Source organism: Mesoplodon densirostris, chromosome 4 (assembly GCF_025265405.1).
Source record: "Mesoplodon densirostris isolate mMesDen1 chromosome 4, mMesDen1 primary haplotype, whole genome shotgun sequence".
In the NCBI taxonomy this organism is placed as follows: domain Eukaryota; kingdom Metazoa; phylum Chordata; class Mammalia; order Artiodactyla; family Ziphiidae; genus Mesoplodon; species Mesoplodon densirostris.
Genome location: NC_082664.1, coordinates 39,768,478 through 39,794,106, shown reverse-complemented (window position 1 = coordinate 39,794,106; position 25,629 = coordinate 39,768,478). Strand labels below are relative to the sequence as shown.

At 39.2% G+C, this 25,629-nt stretch overlaps 1 protein-coding gene across 1 annotated transcript in view; it reads left to right on the top strand.

The window, feature by feature from the left end:
• The window catches only part of RHOJ (ras homolog family member J), a 98,784-nt gene extending 82,992 nt beyond the window's left edge, over positions 1-15,792 (top strand). The window contains exons 3-5 of the mRNA XM_060096057.1: positions 4,022-4,186; positions 6,261-6,356; positions 13,696-15,792. Of these exons, the coding sequence (XP_059952040.1) occupies positions 4,022-4,186; positions 6,261-6,356; positions 13,696-13,842 (408 nt within the window). The 3' untranslated portion in view covers positions 13,843-15,792. The remainder of the gene's footprint in view (positions 1-4,021; positions 4,187-6,260; positions 6,357-13,695) is intronic.
• Positions 15,793-25,629: the final 9,837 nt, after the last annotated feature.

Sequence of the window (25,629 nt, the reverse complement as noted above, 5' to 3'; positions counted from 1 at the left end):
GTGGCAAATGGGGGCTGAAACGAGCCCGACCAGCCTAGGTGTGAGCCTTCTTTAGAGGTACATTTGCTCTGTAGTCCTGATTAAATCATTCAGTGTCTAGACTTGAGCTATGACAGTCACCTGGAGAACTTGTTAGGACACAGGTGGAGCAACTCCTCCCCCAGAGCCTCAGCTTCAGGAAGGCTGGGTGGCACCGGGGAATGTGCAACCCTAACAAGCTCGCAGGTGATGCCCATGCTGCGGGTCGGGACCCTACTTTGGGAGCCACTGCACTAACTGACCTCTAAGACCTCTTCCAGCCTTGAAATTGTATTTTCCCAATTCAGTCAAATAACTATTCTACATTATTCTATTATCAGAGAGCTTACTAAAAGCAAGAGAAACTTCACCTGTCTCATTTTCACATAAGTCGAATTGTTTCCCATATTTTCATTTTTTCCCCCACTAGCTTGCCAATTCTTTTCGCCTTATATAGTTCATATAGCATCTTGAATGCTGTATGCTAGACATTCAGTAGGCAATTAATAAATCTTTTTAAATGGAATTATACAGCAGGACTAAGGTTTCCACAGAAGAGAGATCCAGAATACAGAGCAGGATAAAGCCCAATGAAGGACACAGTCAGAAGTCACTCAGCTGGACCTACCAGGAGGGTAAATTATTGAAAAACCAAACTCTTTTCACCTACCCACCTACGGTTAATCCAGCAACCAGGGGTCTTCCTAACTTTTCCATAATGTGAGCAGAATTCCTTTGAGAGCTTCTAGGTAAAGAATCAAGTAAACATGATCTTTTCAGACTACCAGTTATTTGCTTATCTAGTTGTGACCCAACTTATCTAGTTCTGACATTTCTCTCATTTGTGCTTTTTTAAGCTTTGAGGTTTTAAATATACAGTGTCTGCTGCCATCTGGTGGTAATTTCTGGTAGATGCAGGCCTAGAGATACGCCTCTCTATAGCTCTGTAGAAATAGATACTATACCCACCCCATGGTCTCTAACATTTCTTTTCCTAGATCCTTGGGTAAAGCATGAATCCATATTAAGATTCCTGGATAACTGACTTTTCAAGAAAATGCTTAATCTGTCCCTTAAAATTCCAGGCTGAAGCAAATCGTGTGGTCACAATTAAGAGCTAGAGCTGGATTCAGGCTAAATACCCCCATCCTGGTGCTTCATAGCTCTGTAACATTGGTCCAGTGCTGAATTTCTCTAAACCTTAACTTCCTCTTCTATGAAACTCAGATGTTGACGGTACCATCTTTTCAGTGCTAGTGTGAGGATTCAACTAGATAATGCATGTAAGAGCTTGAAAGAGTGCCTGGCCCTTAGTCATAAGGCCCTGATACATCCTCTGTTGACAGTGAAGATGATGTAAATCAGTTCTCAACTCCACGCCAACCTCAGACCAATGAAATCAGAATACCCAGATACCCAAGCCCACTCTCCAGAGATTCTGATTTCACTGGTCCCAGAGTAGCAAAGGTAGAGGCAGGTAGTTGGTTAGCAGGGCATCAGGATGTTTTTCAAGCTCCCTGGATGATTCTAATGAAAACTACTGCAGTAAATGATAAACAGAAAAACCATGTGTTCATCTGCAGGTCACTGCAGACCGGGTGTCATCAAAATCAGTCAACAGCATTTATGGAATATTTGCTATGGACAGAGTACAAGTGGGGCATGAGAAAAAAACAGCACGGCCCCTACTCCATTTATGACAATGCAGATGAGAGGATGAAGTGGCAGGGAGCAGGTGGTATCATGAACAGCTGTAGATTATGGGCTGGGAAGGAGGGTTCTTGGCTTGTGGGCTTCACAGCTACTGTGAGAGAGAAAGTCCCAGAGAGAAAGGAGAGAGGCAGAGAGACTGTGGGACAGATTTGGCTTTCAGGGCTAGCTGTGGAAAGAGGAAGAGTCACTGACAAGAGACAAGCTGTCCCCTCCCACACTCCCACCCCCAGCACACAGGCGAACACACACACACACACATAGCCATGGGCACAACTTGACTGAGATACAATTGTAGGCCTGGCCCAATCAGTTTTTAAGCAATGTACTCAACCACAATGACTGATATTTTTGTGTGTTCTTTTAGTTCACTTTTTAGGATTTTAGGATTTTTCATCATCCTTGCCAGCTTGCATTGAATTCTGCTAAGATTTTGCTAGTATTAGAAGCAGTAATAGTGCCAGCCATGCATACTGAGTCTCTGTGTGCTGGGCACCTTGAGTAAATGATAGATAAATGCATGGCTACCAACCAGAGATGACCACCCTTGACATTCCAAGGGGCTTCCTCCCCTTGGAAGGGGCATACATGTACGTAGCTGTGTGCACCCCCTTTTTATAAAGACATTATTAGGGTCAACAGAAAGATAGTGAGGTCAATATTTTTAAATATCCATGACCTATTAAGTTGAAAAAAACAAGTGTCACAACAATATGAGCTATATAATCAATTCCTTTTTAAAATAAACATGTGTATGTTATATACGTAAATAAATATCAAAAGTTCAGAAGGATACTGTTATATAGCTGCTTCCTCTGGGAAGAGAGGAAAAACTCTTAGAGATCAAGTGCAGGATGGGAACAAAGTTTTACTTCTACTCTATGTACTTCCGTAATGTTTGAATTTTTCCAAAGAGCATATATAAATTTTGTAACTTTTTTAAGTGTTAGGAAGAGTAGTAAGGACAGACCCTAATAAATGAATTGATATGTTGCCCATGTCTATGTACACATGTATAAGTGTGAACATATAGATTTGATTGCACCTATGTATGTATGTATAATGTGTGCCTGTATGTAGTGTGTATATGTATATAAATTACACATAATGTGTATGAACATTTTGTCATATTGTGGTATGTGAGAACATGTGTGTATACATAGTATATACATGTAAAGTATACACACACATAAAGTTACTTTGGGCTTATGTGTCACCAAATTCTATGAAAATAGATTAAACCTTCTAATGAAATAGCAGATTTTACCTCGGAACCTCCTAAAACATTTTACATACAATAAAAGGTACTTGCTGACATTTTCCCAAAGTTGAGATGATCCAATGTTTTTCTTTGTCTCTGTCATCTCCCACTAAAACAGCATATACATAAACATCTTATGCAAACAGGAACTCTTCAACTAGAGCATATTCTGGTCTGAAAAGTCTTTGGGGAAAAGTCATTAATCTGGCATTTTATTTATTAGGCCACAGTATGGCTTTTAGGTAGATTTAGAAACAAATCCCCAAATTCTTAACTCTAAACCCTCAGACAATATATTTCTTCAAATATTGTGGTGTATGCCTTGGAAACAACTCTGCTTTGCATTCGAGTTAGCTTATTCTAAATTAAATTTCAATGCAATTTTTTTAATTATATAAGGAGAGAATTTCTGTGCCTTGGCCAATGGCCCACTAATTTAAATCCATATTCAATACAACACAATTCCCAAGGGACAGGAGAATTGCAATCATTCTTTCTGAGTTATACACATTAAATGGATGAACTTCATGGTATGTAAATTACCTCACTAAAGCTATTTTCAAAAAAAATTTTAGGGCTTCCCTGGTGGCGCAGTGGTTGAGAGTCCGCCTGCAGATGCAGGGGACAGGGGTTGGTGCCCCGGTCCAGGAAGATCCCACGTGCCACGGAGCGGCTGGGCCCGTGAGCCATGGCCGCTGAGCCTGCGCGTCCAGAGCCTGTGCTCCACAACCGGAGAGGCCACAGCAGTGAAAGGCCCGCGTACCGAAAAAAAAATTTTTTTAGGTTTTTTTTTTTTTTTAGTTCATCTTAAACAGAGGCAATTCATAATCTTTATACAGAACAAACAGGTGTTTTCCGGATTGATGGCTCCTTTCCTTCTTGTAATATAGGGAACCACCAGATTCCAGGGTCAGGAAAGGAATGGGGACGAAGGGCACGGCGGTGGAGTCTTTCCCGAGGCACTCCCTGGAACCACGTGGCCACACCTCACCCGGGCTGTACAAACGCACAAACTCTTTGCTCTTCCCGCAGGAGGATTACAACCAGCTGAGGCCGCTCTCCTACCCCAACACGGATGTGTTTTTGATCTGCTTCTCCGTCGTAAATCCTGCCTCTTATCACAACGTCCAGGAGGAGTGGGTCCCGGAGCTGAAGGACTGCATGCCTCACGTGCCTTACGTCCTCATAGGGACCCAGGTTCGAAGGCGGGCATGGCAGGGAGGGTCGGTCCGTGGAGGGTTTGTGAAAAAGAAAAGACCCTTTCGCAACTCCTGAACGTCCTATTCTATCAAACACTATAGAGAGTGTCTCAGATACATTAATCCTATGAACAGCCTTTATTAAGAACTGAATGATTATTTAGCCCATGGTTGAAAAGACAATAAAGCTATTTAATATGAAACAGGAAGTTCTGATGGGGCCTTTAAAAATTAATCTCTCCGCTTTTTGCTTTTAAATAACAAAGTAATTTTTTAAATAGACAACCTTCTCCAGTCCTGAGCCAGAGGAATGAGCTGCAGATGTCAATTACACTTATTATCTAATATTTTTTATATCTAAAATCCATGATTGTTTGAAAGTCACAAAATAGGTGTGAATGTCAAAATGACCGCAGCAATCAGAACAGGCTCATTATGACAAAAACCCTTCAGGAACAGCCCTTGAAAAGGAAGACAGAAATTCATTGTCTATTCCCTTTAAGCCCCCGATCTCTCAGATCTTAAAAAAAATTAAAACAGATATATACCAGATAAAGCTGTGATTGTAAAAGCCTTTAAAGTGTTTTGAAAGCTAATAAAGTTCCATAGTTTGAACCTCCAGCAATAAGCCAGTTGCACAAATGTATTAAAGATTGTTCCAGCTTTTTATAGTTTTAAATAGATTTTGTTCTTTGCTATGTTAAAACCCAAATTACTATCCCAAAGACATATGGAAATGTAATGATACCAAAGAGCTTTATTATCTGTTTCATATGCTGCTGCTTTCTATCTCTCATTTTACATTGTGCTTCACAAAGAGAAATTTTTTAAAAAGTAAAAGAAAGGAAAATATTTCCTAGAGAGTGTATGGACAGATAATTAATACATCCATAAATCAGAATACAGTTAATGCTTCTGCTCTGAAAGATAATTATTAGTTTGTTTAAATGAAATCTTTTGCCTTAACTCCAGATGATAGTGTTTGACCATTTGGTGGGAAAATATGTGATGGGACAGGTCAACATCTTTGTATGATTTGAATCCTTTTTATAACTGGTGGGCACTAAGTTGAAAAATTAAAGCCAAAAAAAAAATTCCCCCACACACAAATTAGTAAAGCTGAGAAATGTGCTTACGGGACCCTAATATATGAATACATTATTTTTCCTTTAAAACACAAGCCTTTATGTGCCCACATTTACACCCATGTATGTATGCATGTGTTCACACACACAGTGAGATTTTAAAGCAACTTAAATATTTAATTAAATTATCAACCCTAATCCAAACACAGATGCTATTTTCGAAGTAGTTCTGCCTTTGAAAAGATTAATGCTTATTCCTTGAGCAAGCCCTTTGGAAATTCCTTTTTAGGACTTGCCTTCAGAGCCTGAAGCACATTTGTTAGAATATCCTCACAGGTGGCAAATCTTCATCCCTTTGAGGGTTAAGATTTGGTTTGGAAACTGTCCCCCCACCACCACCAAAAAAAAAAAAATTATATATATATATATATATATATATATATATATATATATATATACACACACATACATATATATATATATATATATATATATATATATATATTCAGAGCCAGGAAATAAACTATTAAATAATGAGTAGTATAACCAGGGATCAAATGAGACATCACCGTACAGTAGTAAGACTGATTGATTATTTTGTATATCCTATAAGTGGGACCTAGAAATAATTAATTATTTTGTATATCCTATAAGTGGGACCTAGAAATAATTGATTATTTTGTATATCCTATAAATGGGACCTAGAAATAAACAGGAAATTTCAAAAACATTTGAAACAGCTACAGAATCATTTGAATCAGCTCCCAGGGTAATAGCTTTGAAGGGGAAACTATAAGGAAAGCCTGGTGTATACATTTACAAAGAACTCACTCTAATTTTTAGACATAATATGGCCATGTGTATGTGCTTCCTTAAAGAAAATTCATAGGTGTCAAGGGGAAAAACATCTCTATTATGTCACAGTTTTAAACATCTGGTGAGGCCTGAAAAAATAAATAAGTGTATCACATGTGTGTTTTTTGCCAGATCGATCTCCGAGATGACCCTAAAACCTTGGCCCGTTTGCTGTATATGAAAGAGAAACCTCTCACTTATGAGCATGGTGTGAAGCTTGCAAAAGCGGTACTGATTTGAATTTCATTTTAAATGGATGCTGAGAGAAGAGTTTGCTGTATGCTTTGGAATGGAAGAACCACATCGGCTTTTGCTTTAAAATACAATGTGTTCAGACTCATCTCTCTGCTTTACACTCTCCCCTCTATTCTAGTCAGGCTGGAAGGGACCATTTGGTTAGCATTCTTGTCAGCCAGCACTGTCTGTTTTTCATTAAGAAACTTGGTGAATTTAAACAGCTGAAGCACTTATTTGATTTAGCAACCTCTAAAATTATCCATTTGCCATATTAAGTATGAATAATGGGAATCATTAGATATATATTTGTAAATTTCACTGCTTACTATCCATGTGACTCATTTAAATGACTTCATAAAGGCATTTTGTGATTTTCCTGGGAGAGATTTGCATCTGGCAGGGTTATATTTGTTCAGTATTTCTCACCCTATAATGAATAGCCACTTAGAGAGGCTGGATTATGTCACAAACAGCATCTTAAAAGATTAACATAGACCAAAAGGTAACTAGTTGGAGAATCCAAGTGGCTATTCGACAGATAATAGCTACTTGCTCACAGCTGGAACAGTTTCCACAGACCTTTCTTCATTCCTAAAAGCTTAACAGTGACTTTGTTGGGCAAATGATTCAGACCAAGTCTTTGTCTCCCATTTACCACCAAGATGTGTACAAAGGCAGACACTAAAATGAACACAAGAGGATGAGGTACCATATGCAAGAGGAGGTTTATAAATCATATTTCCATAACCTCCTCACTGATTTAGTCACAAACCCATCAAGCCCTGCCAGAGGTTTCAGAAATTTCTCTTTTACTTTCTAAAGTAACTAACACTGCAAATGTATGCCTTGGGGCAGAGTTAGGGGTCCCTGTTTTAAATAGGTCAAGAATAACATTAACTACCAATTCTTTGTGAATAAAAATGCATGCATTTCTCTTATTAAAACTTTCTTATAGGCAACAAAATTAAGTGATACACTCGAATAGAAATGGGTTAAAGTTATGTTTTATGGATGCAATATATGAGAACATCTTACAAATATTTGAGCAAGTTAACGCTTCCTACTTCTGTGGATAGTAACGTCAGAACCAGCAGTGTGAGCCATCCATTGCGTTCTCACTAAGCACTTTACAAGCTCTGTCTATTTCAGACTCATGCTCTCCCTCTTAGGCACGTAGTCCTGGTCTCCTCTTACAGGTGAGGGAACAGAACCTTAGGGATATGAACACGTTTGATTCATACAGCTGATAATAACACAGTAAAATAACTCTAAGCCAGCTCTGTGGAAGTCATCCCCATGCACCTGACCTTGAGTAAACTCTCCTCCAGCCATTTGTTTTTCCTCCTATAAGATGGGCATACATCTACAGGTTCTTCTACCTTTTCTTCATACATCCAGCTTCCATTCTCTCCCTAAGGTATGAAAATATATAGCTCCATAAATGATTGTGTGTGATTCCCAGCTAGATGTTTTTCACAAAAAGGAGGTCCCGGAGGCCTCCTTTTTGCAGGAGCTTGTTTTCTGTGTCTCTTGCTTCTGGCCTCTCTCCCACCACTATCCTGTCAGTGTCCTAGATTGACTTCTCATTTGGGAAGTCGTTTCTTCCCTCTGAGAAGTTGTTCCAAAGCCTCCCATCTCGTTTCATATTTATTTTAGGAACAATGGCTGAGTTCACCACTTCATTGCCTTTTGCCAGTTTCTCCTAGCAACTGCTCTCAGATACTGAGAGAATCATGTTTAGCTTACAAAATCCAATTTAGAAGAAAACCAAGCAAGAGTTAAACTTGTTTCATCACAATTCATGTAATTATAGAGATGCTTTAAGTTTCTCTGCTCCCTGACTTTCCTGTCAAGTAGTTTATAATAACAGCTAACATTTATGGCATGTTTGCAGTGGGCTGGGTTTCATGCCAAGTGCTTTACATGCTTTGTCTTAATTAATCCTCACAGCAACCCCCTGAAGTGTATATATTATTACCTCCACTTTCCTAGAGGAAACTGAGGCTCAGAGAGGCTAAAGTCACACCGCTTGAAAGTGGCAGAGCCAGGATATGACACTGTGCTTTAACCACCACGCTCTTCCGCTTCCCTCCTATAATCTGAAAAGAAACGCTTAGGTTTGGGGCTTCTTTGTTTATAGACTGAAGCCCCATATTTTAATGTGTATGTTCTCCCCATAGTTTAAAGGCTTTGCAAGTTCAGATTTTTTATATCTTTTTGTTCAGTACTTTTCAATTTCCTAAACATTTTTTATCTATCATCTCTTTTTGGTCTCAAAGGGCATTTTATTTATAAAGGACATTTTCATATTGTACATATTTCCAGTTCTTTACACTCCAAAGTCAACTATATTTACGTAAATGTTTTATATCAATTTATAATAAATATTCATTGTTATCCTTTTACTTGTTTTATCCTCCCTCTTCTCTTCATTATTGTATTTTTTAATCTTCAGCCTACTTTTCCCATGCTTTTCTCATTTGTGTATGTCCATACTGCCGCTGGACTTATTTGGCAATAACTGATACCTAATATGTGTCACTTTAGCTCTAAGAGGATACTTTTGTGCATTCTCTTTCCCAATTCCATTGGATACAACCTAAACATGATTTTCTAAGCTCAGACTTCCTAAGGTATTTCTTGATAAAACACCTGACCATCTTTCCTTTTTTGGTCTTTGGCTTCTTTGGGGCCTCTCCTGCCATCTTCTTCACACTGTGCCTTTTTTATTGCTGTTCTCACTCTTTGTCTTAGCACCTGTTTCCCCCTGGATTTTTAACTTGAACCAGTGGGGTTTAAAGCAGCAAAACTGCAGCAAAAATCCTGTCATCAATGCTCATGGAGTCTTTTGTACCCTCCCCCTGACTGCAAGAGTCACCATTACCTTCCTTGTTTTGTGTGCCGGCCATTTTCTCTTTCTCCCATAGTCATTAGAAATCAGTCACTTCACCACTGGGGTCTGGGCTACAGAGGTGGGAGAGAGATGGCCCCCGCCCTCAAGAGACCCACAGGCCAGAAGATGAGAGAGATAGACAAACAAAAGTACACCAACTGAACAAATACAACAGAAAGGTGCGCAAAGGGCTGAGGTAACAGAGAGGAGAGAGTGATGGACACATTCAGGGGAGGACTCAGAGGGTTGGAGTAGTTGAGAGCTGAGCCAGGTTTACAGGATAGGAACAGGTTTGTCAAGTGGACAAAGTTAGGGGACTGGGGAGACGAAATTCCAGATAGGGAGACCAATACATGCAACTAATGGGCCAAATTTCACCCACAAATGTTTTGATCAACACACACAGGTATTTTTGATGTGATTTAGTGGTCAACATTGAACAATTTGGAAACTTTATGTAAATATACACATTTCTAGCTTCTTTTAAAAAAATCAGTACATCCGGCAGCACTATCCAGCATTTCCTCATCAACTGCAACTTTTCAACAGTCTTTTAAACAACGTATATACCCTTCAGTAAGCCACAGTCCCCACCACTCCATAATAACCTACACTCAAGCAGTACACTCACATTATCCACCCTTGGATTGGCAAATTCTGCCAGTTCTTGAAAAAAACATCAGCAGCAAATGCATGCCACCTGGAAACCCTTCTCCTCTTTCAGCAATTTGGTCATAATGCTGATTTGTTGAGATGGAAATTCTCTCACAAGCCATTTGGCTCCTTTTATTTTGCTTGGCTCTCAAGTTGCCCTCTTGCTGCGTGTACCCTCCCTAGTTCTTAAATAAGAAATAAGTAACTTCTCTGCTACTAGCCATTCCTTAAGATACAAGCCCACTCTGTTCATTCTACTGACATGTCTTCTCTCCATTTACAGGAACTGCCTTACTTTTCCTTCTCTTCTTTTCTCACTACCGTCACTCAGCCCATAACAGCATCTCCATTCGTTCATTAGTTTTGTTCTTTCAAACATATTTCTTTACACTTGCTAGAGAGAGAATAACAGAATGGTTAAGACTCTGGCTCAAGAGACAGACAATTTCAAATCTCTGCCATTTTCTTAGTTGTGTGGGCTTAGAGAGGTTACCTAACCTCTCTGGACATCAGTTATCTGAGCTGCAAAGGAGAATGGTGATAGACTTACCTCCTGATTGAATGAGTCAATGTACCATGAGATCTAGCTCAGCAAGCTAGAAACTGTGTGTTGAAACTGTGTCCTCTCAGACATGTCTGCAGCTGGGAAGACCTCTCCACCTTTACTCTTTCCAGTTATACCTTATCTTGTTCTAGAACATGTCCCACCTCCGTGAGGACCATCTGGAAGAAATACTAGGTTTTCTTCCACTTGATTGGCCATTGTGAATTTGTTTGCCTGTTTTCTAATTTCTTCTTGTCGGACTCAAAATGTTCTCTACACCTCTGAAAAATTTCCCAGCATTTGAGACAATAAGTTTTAGCTATTATAAAGTTAGCAGGGAAGTGTTCTCTCAGTTTACATTTCTCAATCTCTAGTTTGTTCTTGAAAACATATCATTTTGGTAAAGCATGTCCCAGATTGCTAGCATGTGTAACTAAACAAAGATCTGTGAATCCTGAGCGCTTACAGATGTGTTCTAAATATTTGACTGTGTAGATCACTTTGCTCCAAAAGGCAGATGAAGTTGCTGCTGTAAGAGAGGCTGTATTTCCTTGGGATGGTTTTCCATTTTGCATCTTTGAGGGCACACATTTTTTCTTCAGCAGTCCCTATAACATGGCTGTGCCTTTTCCCTGAACCTGAATAAATTCTCCTCTCTGACCCTCAGAGCCCCTGAACCATGGTTAACAATACTCACCGCACAACTGGGTTCTGGTTCTCACACATATTTCCCAAATCACACCCAAAATCTGTTTGCTACTTTTCCTGGAACTATCAGTACAAAATAATGTTATATTAACCCAGTTACACAATAATGCCTTGATCTGCTGTTTCATTATCTTCAGAAATGTCTGAATTGGGAAAGACAAGTTTGGACTCCTCCTGCACCATCAAAAGACAAACTCTGACACTCTGTCAGCGGCACTGTGGGGTGGAGGGCAAGGGCAAGGGAGGGGGAGGCTGAGGTGGGGTGGGGGAGTGAGGGGGTGGGGAGAGGGGACAGGCGGAGGAGAGAGTGTGCTCGCCCATCTTGCAGGACCAGAGAGTCCAGAACTCCACGTGTGAGCCCAGATCAGCCCAGCTCTCCTGTAATTTCCAGAATCAACTGAGGCTTGTGATCATTAGTGGGGAGGTATTCCAGATAGAACAGCCCCACAGTGCTTTCTGTGTACTTTTTCAGGATGACTGACAACAGCCAGCACATTACAAGCACTCATTCAGTTGACACATTCACTAGATTAGTGTGCTTTTCACATGTGTTCGTATCGAATACCAAACACAATCTCAAAATGTAACAGATGACATTTCAGAACATTATTAGGAAAAATTTCTCTATCCTTTATCCCTCTCTTGCATTCAACTATTTTTAATTATATAAAAAAGCCATATTCTAATCCAGACCATGGTCAAAACGAAACCATAAAATAAGTTATCAATATCTAACATCTTTTCTTTGAGTACTTTCCTTTGGCTCATACAGTAACTATTAACCATACAGGAAAAAAGCAAGTGCATAATATCTGGATGCCACCAGAACAGTTTTACCTCATGCTTAGCTTTCTTATCTGTGGACTTTCAAACAAGTGGGCAGCTTCATTTCATTAACTGTCAGCTTGACCAACTTCCGGCAGTGTTGAGTGACGAGGGTCACAGTTTCCATCATGGAACTAGGAAAAGAACACACATCAAGTGACCCAGGTTCTAGGTCTAGATCATTTACTTTCTAGTTGGATGTCCTTAAACAATACATTTCACCTTCTGGGGCTGTTCCCACTCTATTCTAAGCTAAGTCACCAGTCCCTTTAATCCACACATTGCAAACTGGCTGGTTGCTGCCAAAGACATCCCACATCAGCGTCTTGCTTGGCCCACAGAGTGTTTTTAAATTGGTAAATATTAACTAAAATCCAAATGTCCAAGTCCTCTTGAAAAATACAAAGATGTCAATGATGAACCAATGTTCCTGCCTGGCAACAGTTGCCTAAGCCGAGTAGACTACCAGCTCTGGTGGGGGTGTTTACTTCACAGGCCACCACAGACTCTACCTCTCCCTGTTGTCTGGCACCAGCCCTGCTTTACTCAGTTACATAAGCTACCGGCCCTAATTGGCATGTGATTTTGCTACCCTGTTTTAGTCATTTATCTGTTGTTGGTTTCCAGGAGCTCACCATCCAGCCATCCTCTTCTGAATACACTGTAATTTTTCAGTTATTCTTATAATGTAAAGCATATAATAGAAGCATTTCTCCAGATATCCTTAACATTAAAAGGTCCACATCAAACTGTTAGCTCATATTGAGCTTGGGAGCAATTAAAACCCTGGGTCTTCCTCACATGAATTATCTCATGAAGCTGACTACCAACTTCTGGTCTGCTCTACCCTGCAATTTTTTAAATGAGAATCTATGGCTCTGGCCTGAATTTTTATATTTCTCATAGGGATCTGGTGATTATCAAATACATCATAATATGAAATCATCAAAAGCTTTGAAACAAAGCCCTAAGCAAGCACAAAATATTTCCTCATTTAAATACACATAGACTGTATACTGATAAGGAGGGTGTCTGTGTCAGTAAGTGCATTTTATGATTTTTATTTTTAGTGTTTTGGAGTTTAACTGCTTAAAAATATGCCTTTTAATGTATCTTAAAACTGAATAATATGACCAATCAGATATTACTTTGCCGAGAGATACCTTTTGTCAGAAGAGCATTTTAATCAAGAATGACCTATAAAACCATATCACCCACTCTCTATGTGCTTTATTAACCAAGTTGACACCTTGCCCTACTATATACAGAAGGGAATATGTTTCACTTGCACCAGATTTACATGTTCTGCATACAAATGAGAAGGTACTAAAAACAACATCATATACCCTGTTGTTCACAATATATATTTAAACCATATCACTGGTTTGAATCCTCTCTTAATTTTTATATTTTTTATATTCTTATATTTAGGAATAAATGGTTATGGATCACTTTCAGAATTTGTTGCTTATCAAAAGCAATCCACAATCGTTTATTATTAATATCAGGAAGCAAAAAATATAAAAATACCAAAAATCAGCATAGCAGATGCAATTTGAAATGCAGAAGAAAAAGACATGATCCAAACCATCCCCCAGGCTGTTTGTGAGACCAGCAGCAGCAGCACTTGGCTGCTCAGAGGGCAGACACCACTGTGCTTTTCTCTCTTTTTCTCCTCTCATGCCTTTCTCTCTTTTGTGTTTAAGATTGGAGCACAGTGCTACTTGGAATGCTCGGCCCTGACTCAGAAAGGTCTCAAAGCCGTTTTTGATGAAGCGATCCTCACCATTTTCCATCCCAAGAAAAAGAAGAAACACTGCTCCAAGTGTCACAACTGCTGTTTAATTATCTGAGGTAGCTTGAGACCCACCTCCACTCCATCTAAGGGTAAGAATGGCAGCCAACCTCTGAGACCCAGCTCAAGCCAAAAGGAGGGCATGACCAGAGAGGAAGTCCCTGACACAGAGGCTTGCTCCCCGACCCTGTGAGCCCTCCCAAACACGGCACACTATCAGCTAACTGCCACATCCTCCCTACCAGCCAGAAGCATCCACGTTGCACACTCTACGAGAATGCTGAGCCCGGATTCCAGCCAGTGCCACTGCTGACCACGTAGGAAAAAAAGTCAAAGGCCATCTTGCATTTTTCATTGCCCCCTCCAAGAACATAAAGCTGATAGGAAATCATCACAGGAAAAACAAAAAAAGAACTCGGTTCCTGTATTGGTGGCCTTACTTGATGTCTTTTACAAAACATGGGAATACAATACTAACCTTTTTATTTTCTGAATCTGCTGTTCTACTATGTGTCTTACATTCATTTGTATTATTTTAAGAAATTTACTAATTTACCAGTTTACTCAGGCCTTATAAATCCACGCCAAATTAGCCTAAAGACAAAGGGTTTTATATCCATTCCTATTTCAGCATGTTTCTACCAAAGCTATTAAAACCAACACGTACCTCTGAATGCCTGACTGTAAGGAGATACAAGAAAATGTTGAAACTTTTGGAAATATGGAGCCATAATTTTTGAAACTGACTGAAAGAAAACACCATCTGAATTATTGCAGGTCCACATTTTTTGCCTAAGATTCACCCCAGATATGCTTACGTTGATAGGTAGCCTTATTTTTTCCACATTATATTGTGATGGAAAATTGCAAATGAACTGTGTTTAAGAAAGTAGTATTTCTGCTTTTCAGTCAAACTGATTGGGGAGAGAATGTGGCAGACCTATATTTTAAAAGATTCTTTATTCAGCAAAGTGAACTTTCCTGCTCCCTCCCTTCCTCATTGCATGCCCCTCTCCTTTCTTGATTTCACACTGTTCCCACACCCAATAATAACTTTATTCCAAAGAAGGATCTGGCCATGGGGCATGAAAAAGTTAAGTGTTTTAAAGTCCCCAAAGCTTAAGCAAAGTGCCTCAATTTTCCCTCTCACTTCAACTGAAAGTGCTTCTCTGCTTGTCCATGGGAGCTCCCATTCTTTTTAAATGATATTTTCCAAGTACAACTAGTACTAAAATATTGCCCTCCCTATTTCCTGTACTCATTGTCCCAAATGTGTATTTCAGGGCTAGATCCATGGGTACCAAGCTCTGGATCCCCTGCTTCCAAAATGATATGCTCCATGGAACAGGGACTTCGGCCTTGGGGAAGTGACTCTTCCAAACATCCAGGGATTCTCGTATCGCAGAGTGAGTTATTTCCTAGCTTTTAATTAGAGACTGTGAAGGCTTCTAATTAGTCTTATTTGCTTACAGTTACTCTGGAAACACCCAGGTAGGCACTTTATTTTTTATTTCAATTGCATAAGCAGAGTGCCTCTTTGCAGCATGAAAGTATACAAATTTTAGTTTAAGAATTTCCAGATTCACACTCCTGTTGGAAAAATCCAGTTTTTCCAGTTCCTTCTGCTCCTGGAGGAAGCACATTAAAAAAGAAGCATATGGTATGGGTCTTTTCTGTTAAGACCTTCCATGAAACCCCCTCAGTTTGGGGGGTTTTGTTTGTTTGTTTAGAATTTTTGAAATGTGCTTCCCCTACTACATTTCAAGTTTTATTTCCCTTCTCCCCTATCTAGTTGCTAAACATTTTCTTGAACACACACACACACACACCAGCCTAAAAGAAAACGGGAGTTTTGTAAGTCAAAGCTTGACAGTTAGAGAAAACAATGACTCTCTCTCTTTGTAAATGGAAATCAACCATGTATAAACTATAACTCTGCAGAGGTTATGGATTCATCCTTTACAAACAATAATGAGCATTTAGCCCTATAATAAATGAAGTGCCGTTAGCTGGTTTTGTTACGTTATTGTGTGGTCGCGTCTTGCTAAAGAGCCACTCCTCACATCTCATTGATGTGGATGAAAAATTGAGAGCAGTATGTTTGCCCCACCAAGGAGAATTTTCCAGATGTGTGCACTCAACAGGCGAATGGTTCCCCAGGCCATCACCTCCCTAATGGGCCACAGAGGTTAACTTGTTCATGGTGGGCGATCTCTCTCTCACCTGGAACCAGAACCTGGAGAGAGACTGTTAGTGTCTGTGTGTTGCACAGGCTCTTAGCAGTCTTATGAGCTAATTGTTGAATAAAATAATGAAGAACAAAGCAACCTAAATGTGTTAATGTCATTCCACCAAATTAATCATGTATTCCCTGTTTCATGGCGATTGGTAGTTCATTTCACTTAAAAAAAAGTTTTCTGCCATAAGATTGAATAAAACTATATTCTGAAACCAAAGATATAAAGACATAGAAATCTCAACAAGGATCCTTTAAAGGTCTACACTATCTTCCAAAGTCAAGAAGGGGCAGCTGATCTCCATTGAAGGGTAGAGTCTTAACTTTTCAGAGATAGAAGAAGCTATAGTCCAATCCCTTCATTGTACAGATGAGAAAACTCAAGCCCAGATGAGTTAAAAGAGATGTGTTGCAACAAAGCTGGGACAGATCTTAGCTTTTCTGCTTCCAATCCTTCAACTCCATACTATAGTCTATTCATTATCAGCATATTAAGTTAGAGTTTTGTAGGTGTACTACCCAAGTTATATCTGTTTATCCTATAGATCCTAGCCACATTTCAAACATATGGCATGGGCCACTATAATAAGATAATCCATCAAACTAGTAATAACCTAGAGACAAGAATCTGATCTACATGCTAATATGCCTGGAATCCAGAATATACAATGTAATGTAATCTCAATCTAATGGCTTAATCAAGTAGCTAGTTTGACAGATTTTTTTTTTCAGTCAGATGGTGGGTTGTTTGGTAGAATTAATAGACTCCTTTGGAAGCACAAAAGGACTAAGACAGAAGTCAGACCTGTGTTAACAGGAGAATTCTGGGCTGCTTTCTGCCAAGTAAATTTATATTCAAAGAGCAATTACTGAATGCAGTAACTACATCCACCCTAAACCAGGCAGCACTAAACTGGGAAATCAAAAACTGAGTCATACACATATAAGAGGATGAGAGATTTGGTCCTGAGACTATAATAATAATATGTTTGATCATGACATGCAAAGAACCATTTGAAAGATTTCCAGTCTATAAGAGAGGTACCAGATGAAGTGGCTGTAACCATACACAACTTTCATAGAACACCAGTAAGGAAATAATATTCAAACGGTAGTAAAGAGGCAGTCACAACCACATTCACAATTTTAGGAGAAAATTTTAAAAAGTTAACCCAGAATTTGAAGCCAACAAAAATATCATCATTAGGAGTGTTGGTTCCTATGGGCAATAACCGTGCAAAGTAGAGAGTCTTCAAGAAGAAATATATGACTTGAGGTCAGCCTTTAAAGAAACAGTATTGCATTCATAAAGGCAAACTCATCCATAAGAACAAAGTGGAAGATTAAAAATCAAGGTTTAATTTTAAAGGAATGTTTGACACCATGCTGGTGATAATTAACCATTTATGTCTTCATTTTTAAATCTACCCCTATGTTTAGAGGCCAGAATGCAAAATGTGCATTCTCTTCAACAGAGAGAACCACAGGTCGCCAGCTATTCTCGTGAGTCATTGAGTAGGCTGCCCAAGTACAAATAAGGAAACTCAAGAAAACATTTTCATTTCAAGGACCATTAGAAACAGAAAAAATAAAAGAGAGAGAGAGAGAAGGTCAGGGAAACTGAATTTCTTGCAAAGAAAGTTAGGTACTTTTAAACAGGAAACATTTAGAGAATGGAGAAAAAAACTATAACCAAATACAAGGCAAAAACACATAGCTGACAATTCTCCCAGGGAATTGCTAACCTCTGACTGGTCTCTAGAGTCATAGGGAAGAAAGCAGGACAATTCACGTGAAGAGCATTCCATGTTTCTGGGTATCTAAGCAGAGTCAGTCAACAGAGTTAATCGTGTGATAATCCTAGATAATTCCACCTCGTGATTCATTAAAAATGGATGAAATGCTGGACAGTGCTGTTTGGGTCTTAAATAGCAGTGCAGGTCATCCCCCTCACACCTTCTCTGCCAATATGAAGCAGGCAGTCAAGGGAAACTTACTGAGAAATATGAGTGAATAAATTATTTTGAAAGTTTCCTTGAGAATGAATGTGACTTAAAACCTGCAAAGGATGACTGTAGGATATCTGGAAAGACAGTTACTTGTATGAAGGATATTTATTTATCTTGGTAGAATATCTCTAATTCATTGAAAATGCACAACAGCATTGCCTTCCTAAAATTAAAACATTTCTAAACTGCAAAACAAAATAAAATGTACAACAACAATAACGGAGTACCAAAATATGAGATAAAGCAACAATTCATGGTGTTTCCATGGTCAACAAAGACCAGAAGGGAAATTAAAGCTCCAAGCTCTACGCAGAGGCACATCAGGCATTAGAGGCTCAGCCCTGCTCTTTGGAGGTCTCTTGGGGTTAGGACAGGAATGAGTCAAGGAGGGTTTGGCTCATCTGTGAATTCGGAGGATGCAAGTTCAGTAACAGTTCTTGGCTTTTAACTTCCACTACAGGAAATTAGAGGAAAAGCTGCATGATTAATCTTGGTCACAATCTATGTTTTTTTTCTCCTTAGGGAATATTATGTTAAAATCCAGAGTCATTTTGTGCATGTTTCAAACATGTTCTACCCTGGTAATTTCATTTTATTCTGAGTTCTGCAGTGACTCAGAAACTTCATGATACCGTAGCTGGTGTGATTTTGTTGTATTTTCAGCCATGTCCTCCAAGCCTCCCAGTATATGCAGTTATCTTTGATGAACAGGACCTGATCAGTGTTTCAGGGGATGTGATGCCTGGGGTAATCTGAGGAGAGAGTCCATAAGGCCCAGAGCTGAGTCTCACCTAGAAACCATAGTAGCACACTTCACCTCCCAGAGACCCTGAACAAGGCAGTCTTTTGAGTTTATGTTAATTCTTTGGAGAAAAAATAGAAACTCTTTCATGGCAGGGTAGTATGTTTGGGGTAGCTTTGTAAATATGCACCTAAAAGTATCACCACCTGTTAGTTTTTAAATCAATTTTTGTAAGCAATCAGATTTTTTCTCATAGAGGGGCTGTGGGCAGAAGGCTAATGAATTCTACATTCTCCTCATCACCTGGTTTAAATTGCTTTTTACTCTGAGTATACAGTAATTGCTGTTTAAGTACATCTCAGCAGAATTTTATCCCATGGAAATGGTCCACCATCCTCCCCATGTAATCTCTACAGAGGAAATGAGAGACAAGGGGAGAATGGCTGACCTGCTCACGGATTGCCTTTCTTACAATCTGCTTCTTATGTATTCTGTGTATACTTTTCATAATTAATGGAATATTATTTTATATACTCTAACCTTGCAGTTTATCTTGTGCCATGTTCTTTTAATTCATTAAACAGCCTTTTTTTCCTACTGTCATTTCTGGGTTATCTGAGGGTGTCCCTACCAGCCACTCAAGAAAACTGCCTTCCCCAGGCGTCTGTTAGAATGGGAAATTTGCTACTCAAAGTGTAGTCTGGGAACTAATAGGATGGGCACTACCCAAGAGATAGTTAGGACTATAGAATCTCAGCCCCAGGCCAGACCTACTGAATCTGAAGCTGTATTTTAATAAGACCCCCAGGTGATTTATGTGCACATTAAAATTTGAGAATACTGGCCTATGAGACAACAAAAAGTTTTTCATCAGTCTTTACACCCAAATATGTAGCTGCCAAGATGACGAAATCACCAGCTTCTCCTGTCTCTCTGATGCTACCTTTTGGGTATTCCTTAGGCTAATATTGAGCTGTTCACATTTACTGGATGAATAAACAGGCTTCCAGGAGTCCTTTCTTTTACTTGTCATGTGCTTCCCAGCTGCAGAAACAGCATATTTTGGAATCAAAGGCAGAAAAGCAGCATCTGGTTTGAAAGATCTGATAAATCTAAAGTACTTCTTTTCTGAAAGTCTTTCTGGTGTTTCTAAGGGAGAGAAAAAATAGCCTCCAAAATTATTTTGCATTAAGAAATAAGAAAGAGACCAGTGTCCTTGTCCCCAGACTGAGGCACTGCAGCCCCTGCCTCTGCAGGAGACCCTCCAAAACCAGCAGCCTCCAATCATCCAGTCACCTAACATTGATAATTCAGGCGATCTGCAAAAGAAGCTTGTGCCCTTCGTCACAATATTAAACTGCTACCTAGCCCACAAGTCAGAGAAGATGAAAGAGGGAGGCTGGATGGGAGCTGATGGAGTTGTCACCTGAACGACTGCCCCAAAACTACAGGTTCCCCAACCAGGGATGGAACCCACACACCCTGCAGTTGCAGCACAGAGTCTTAACAACTGGACCAGCAGGGAGTTCCCCCGATTTACCATTTCATAGGATAGTAGGGGCCATGTGGCTGACAGGGTCTTGGTGCTCCAGCCAGGTGTCAGGCCTGTGCCTCTGAGGTGGGAGAGCCTAGTTCAGGACATTGGTCCACCAGAGACATCCCGGCTCCATGTAATATCAAACAGCAAAAGCTCTCCCAGAGGTCTCCATCTCAACCCTAAGATCCAGGTCCACTCAACAACCAGCAAGCTACAGTGCTGGACAACCCTATGCAAATCAACTAGCAAGACAGGAACATAACCCCACCCATTAACAGAGAGGCTGCCTAAAATCATAATAATCATAATAAGGTCACAGACACCCAAAAACACACCACCAGATGCAGTCCTGTGCACCAGAAAGACAAGATCCAGCCTCATCCACCAGAACACAGGCACCAGTCCCCTCCACTGGGAAGCCTACACAGCCCACTGAACCAAGCTTAGCCACTGGGGGCAGACACCAAAAACAACGGGAACTACAAACCTGCAGCCTGCGAAACGGAGACCCAAAACACAGTAAGTTAAGCAAAATGAGAAGACAGAGAAACACACAGCAGATGAAGGAGCAAGGTAAAAACCCACCAGACTTAACAAATTAAGAGGAAATAGGCAGTCTACTGAAAAAGAACTCAGAGTAATGATAGTAAAGATGATCCAAAATCTTAGAAATAGAATGGAGAAAATACAAGAAATGCTTAACAAGGTCATAGAAGAACTAAAGAGCAAACAAACAATGATGAACAACACAATAAATGAAATTAAAAACTCTCTAGAAGGAATCAATAGCAGAATAACTGAGGCACAAGAATGGATAAGTAACCTGGAAGATAACACAGTGGAAATAACTACTGCAGAGCAGAGTAAAGAAAAATGATTGAAAAGCATTGAGGTCAGTCTCAGAGACCTCTGGGACAACATTAAATGCACCAACATTCAAATTATAGGGGTTCCAGAAGAAGAAGAGAGAAAGAAAGGGACTGAGAAAACATTGAAGAGATGATAGTTGAAAACTTCCCTAATATAGGAAAGAAAATAGTCAATCAAGTCCAGAAAGTGCCGAGAGTCCCATGCAGGATAAATCCAAGGAGAACCACACCAAGACACATATCAATCAAACTATCAAAAATTAAATACAAAGAAAAAATATTAAAAGCAGCAAGGGAAAAACAACAAATAGCATACAACGGAATCCCAATAGGTAAACAGCTGACCTTTCAGAAGAAACTCTGCAAGCCAGAAGGGAGTGGCAAGGCATATTTAAGGGATAAAAGGGGAAAAACTACAACCAAGACTACTCTACCCAGCAAGGATTTCATTCAGACTCCACAGAGAAATTAAAACCTTTACACATAAGCAAAAGCTAAGAGAATTCAGCACCACCAAACCAGCTTTACAATACTAAAGGAACTTCTCTAGGCAGGAAACACAAGAGAAGGAAAACACCTACAATAACAAACCCAAAACAATTAAGAAAATGGTAACAGGAACATACATATCGATAATTACCTTAAATGTAAATGAATTATATGCTCCAACCAAAAGACATATACTGGCTGAATGGATACAAAAACAAGACTTGTGGGCTTCCCCTGTGGCTCAGGGGTTAAGAATCCACCTGCCAACACAGGAGATGTGGGTTCAAGCCCTGGTCTGGGAAGATCCCACATGCCGCAGAGCAACTAAGCCTGTGCGCCACAACTACTGAGGCCGCGTGCCACAACTAGTGAAACCCATGCACCTAGAGCCCATGCTCTGCAAAAAGAGAAGCCACTGCAATGAGAAGCCTGCATACCGCAATGAAGAGTAGCTGCCACTCGCAGCAACAAAGACCCAATGCAGCCAAAAATTAATTAATTAATAAAAAAAAGAAGACCCGTATGTATGCAGTCTACAAGAGACCCACTTCAGACCTAGGGACACATACAGATTGAAAGTGAGGGGATGGAAAAAGATGTTCCATGCAAATGGAAATCAAAAGAAAGCTGGAGTAGCAATTCTCATATCAGACAAAATAGACTTTAAAACAAAGACTCTTACAATAGACAAAGAAGGACACTATATAATGATCGAGGGATCAATCCAAGAAGAAGATATAACAATTGTAAATATTTACGCACCTAACATAGGAGCACCTCAATACATAAGGCAAATGCTAAGAGCCATAAAAGGGGAAATCGACAGTAACACAATCATAGTAGGGGACCTTAACACCCCACTTTCACCAATGGACAGGTCATCCAAAATGAAAATAAATAAGGAAACACAAGCTTTAAATGATACATTAAACAAGATGGACTTAAATGATATTTATTGGACATTCCATCCAAAAACAACAGAACACACTTTCCTCTCAAATGCTCATGGTAAATTCTCCAGGATGGATCATATCTTGGGTCACAAATCAAGCCTTGGTAAATTTAAGAAAATTGAAATCATATCAAGTATCTTTTCCAACCACAATGCTATGAGACTAGATATCAATTACAGGAAAAAAAAACCTGTAAAAAATACAAACACATGGAGGCTAAACAACACACTACTTAATAACCAAGACATCACTGAAGAAATCAGAGGAAATCAAAATATACCTAGAAACAAATGACAATGAGACACAATGACCCAAACCAATGGGATGCAGCAAAAGCAGTTCTAAGAGGGAAGTTTATAGCTATACAATCCTACCTCAAGAAACAAGAAACACCTCAAATAAACAACCTAACCTTACACCTAAAGCAATTAGAGAAAGAAGAACTAAAAACCCCAAAATTAGCAGAAGGAAATAAATCATAAAGATCAGATCAGAAATAAATGAAAAAGAAATGAAGGAAATGATAGCAAGATTCAATAAAATTAAAAGCTGGCTCTTTGAGAAGATAAACAAAATTGATAAACCATTAGCCAGACTCAACAAGAAAAAAAGGAAGAAGACTCAAATCAATAGAATTAGAAATGAAAAATGAGAAGTAACAACTGACACTGCTGAAATACAAAAGATCGTGAGAGATTACTATAAGCAACTCTATGCCAATAAAATGGACAACCTGGAAGAAATGGACACAGTCGTAGAAAAGCACAACCTTCTGAGACTGAACCAGGAAGAAATAGAAAATATAAACAAACAAATCACAAGCCCTGAAATAGCGACTGTGATTAAAAATCTTCCAACAAACAGAAGCCCAGGACCAGATGGCTTCACAGGCGAATTCTATCAAACATTTAGAAAAGAGCTAACACCTATCCTTCTCAAACTCTTCCAAAATATAGCAGAGGGAGGAACACTCCCAAACTCATTCTACGAGGCCACCATCACCCTGATACCAAAACCAGACAAAGATGTCACAAAGAAAGAAAACTACAGGCCAATATCACTGATGAACATAGATGCAAAAATCCTCAACAAAATACTAGCAAACAGAATCCAACAGCACATTAAAAGGATCATACACCATGATCAAGTGGGGTTTATTCCAGAAATGCAAGGATTCTTCAATATACGCAAATCAATCAATGTGGTACACCATATTAACAAACTGAAGGAGAAAAACCATTTGATCATCTCAATAGATGCAGAAAAAGCTTTAGACAAAATTCAACACCTATTTATGATAAAAACCCTGCAGAAAGTAGGCATAGAGGGAACTTACCTCAACGTAATATAGGCCATATATGACAAACCTACAGTCAACATTGTTCTCTATGGTGAAAAACTGAAACCATTTCCTCTAAGATCAGGAACAAGACAAGGTTGTCCACTCTTACCACTATTATTCAACACTGTATTGGAAGTTTTAGCCACAGCAATCAGAGAAGAAAAAGAAATAAAAGGAATCCAAATCGGAAAAGAAGAAGTAAAGCTGTCACTGTTTGCAGATGACATGATACTATACATAGAGAACCCTAAAGATGCTACCAGAAAACTACTAGAGCTAATCAATGCATTTGGTAAAGTAGCAGGATACAAATTAATGCACAGAAATCTCTTGCATTCCTATACACTAATGATGAAAAATCTGAAACGAAATTAAGGAAACACTCCCATTTACCATTGCAACAAAAAGAATAAAATACCTAGGAATAAACCTACCTAAGGAGACAAAAGACCAGTATGCAGAAAACTATAAGACACTGATGAAAGAAATTAAAGAGGATACAAACAGATGGAAAGATATACCATGTTCTTGGATTGGAAGAAGCAACATTGTGAAAATGACTATACTACCCAAAGCAATCTACAGATTCAATGCAATCCCTATCAAACTACCAATGGCATTTTTCACAGAACTAGAACAAAAGTTTTCACAATTTGTATGGAAACACAAAAGACCCCAAATAGCGAAAGCAACCATGAGAAAGAAAAATGTAGCTGGAGGAATCAGGCTCCTGGACTTCAGACAATAATACAAAGCTACGTTAATCAAGACAGTATGGTACTGGCACAAAAACAGAAATATAGATCCATGGAACAGGATAGAAAGCCCAGAGATAAACCCACACACATATCATCACCTTATTTTTGATAAAGGAGGCAAGAATATACAATGGAGAAAAGACAGCCTCTTCAATAAGTGGTGATGAGAAAACTGGACAGCTACATGTAAAAGAATGAAATTAGAACACTTCCTTATACCATACACAAAAATAAACTCAAAATGGATTAAAGACCTAAATGTAAGGCCAGACACTATAAAACTCTTAGACGAAAACATAGTCAGAACACTCTATGATATGAATCACACAAAGATCGTTTTTGACCCACCCCATAGAGAAATGGAAATAAAAACAAAAATAAACAAATGGGACCTAATGAAACTTCAAAGCTTTTGCACAGCAAAGGAAAACATAAACAAGATTTAAAGACAATCCTCAGAATGGGAGAAAATATTTGCAAATGAAGCAACTGACAAAGGATTAATCTCCAAAATTTACAAGCAGCTCATGAAGCTCAGTATCAAAAAACAAACAACCCTATCCAAAAATGGGCAGAAGACCTAAACAGACATTTCTCCAAAGAAGATATACACATTGCCAACAAACACAAGAAAGGATGTTAACATCACTGATCATTAGAGAAATGCAAATCAAAACTACAATGAGGTATCACTTCACACCAGTCAGAATGGCCATCATCAAGAAATCTATAAACAATAAATGCTGGGGAGGGTGTGGAGAAAAGGGAACACTCTTGCACTGTTGGTGGGAATATAAATTGATACAGCCACTATGCAGAAGAGTATGGAGGTTCCTTAAAAAACTAAAAATAGAGCTACCATATGACCCAGCAATCCCACTAGTGGGCATATACCCTGAGAAAACCATAA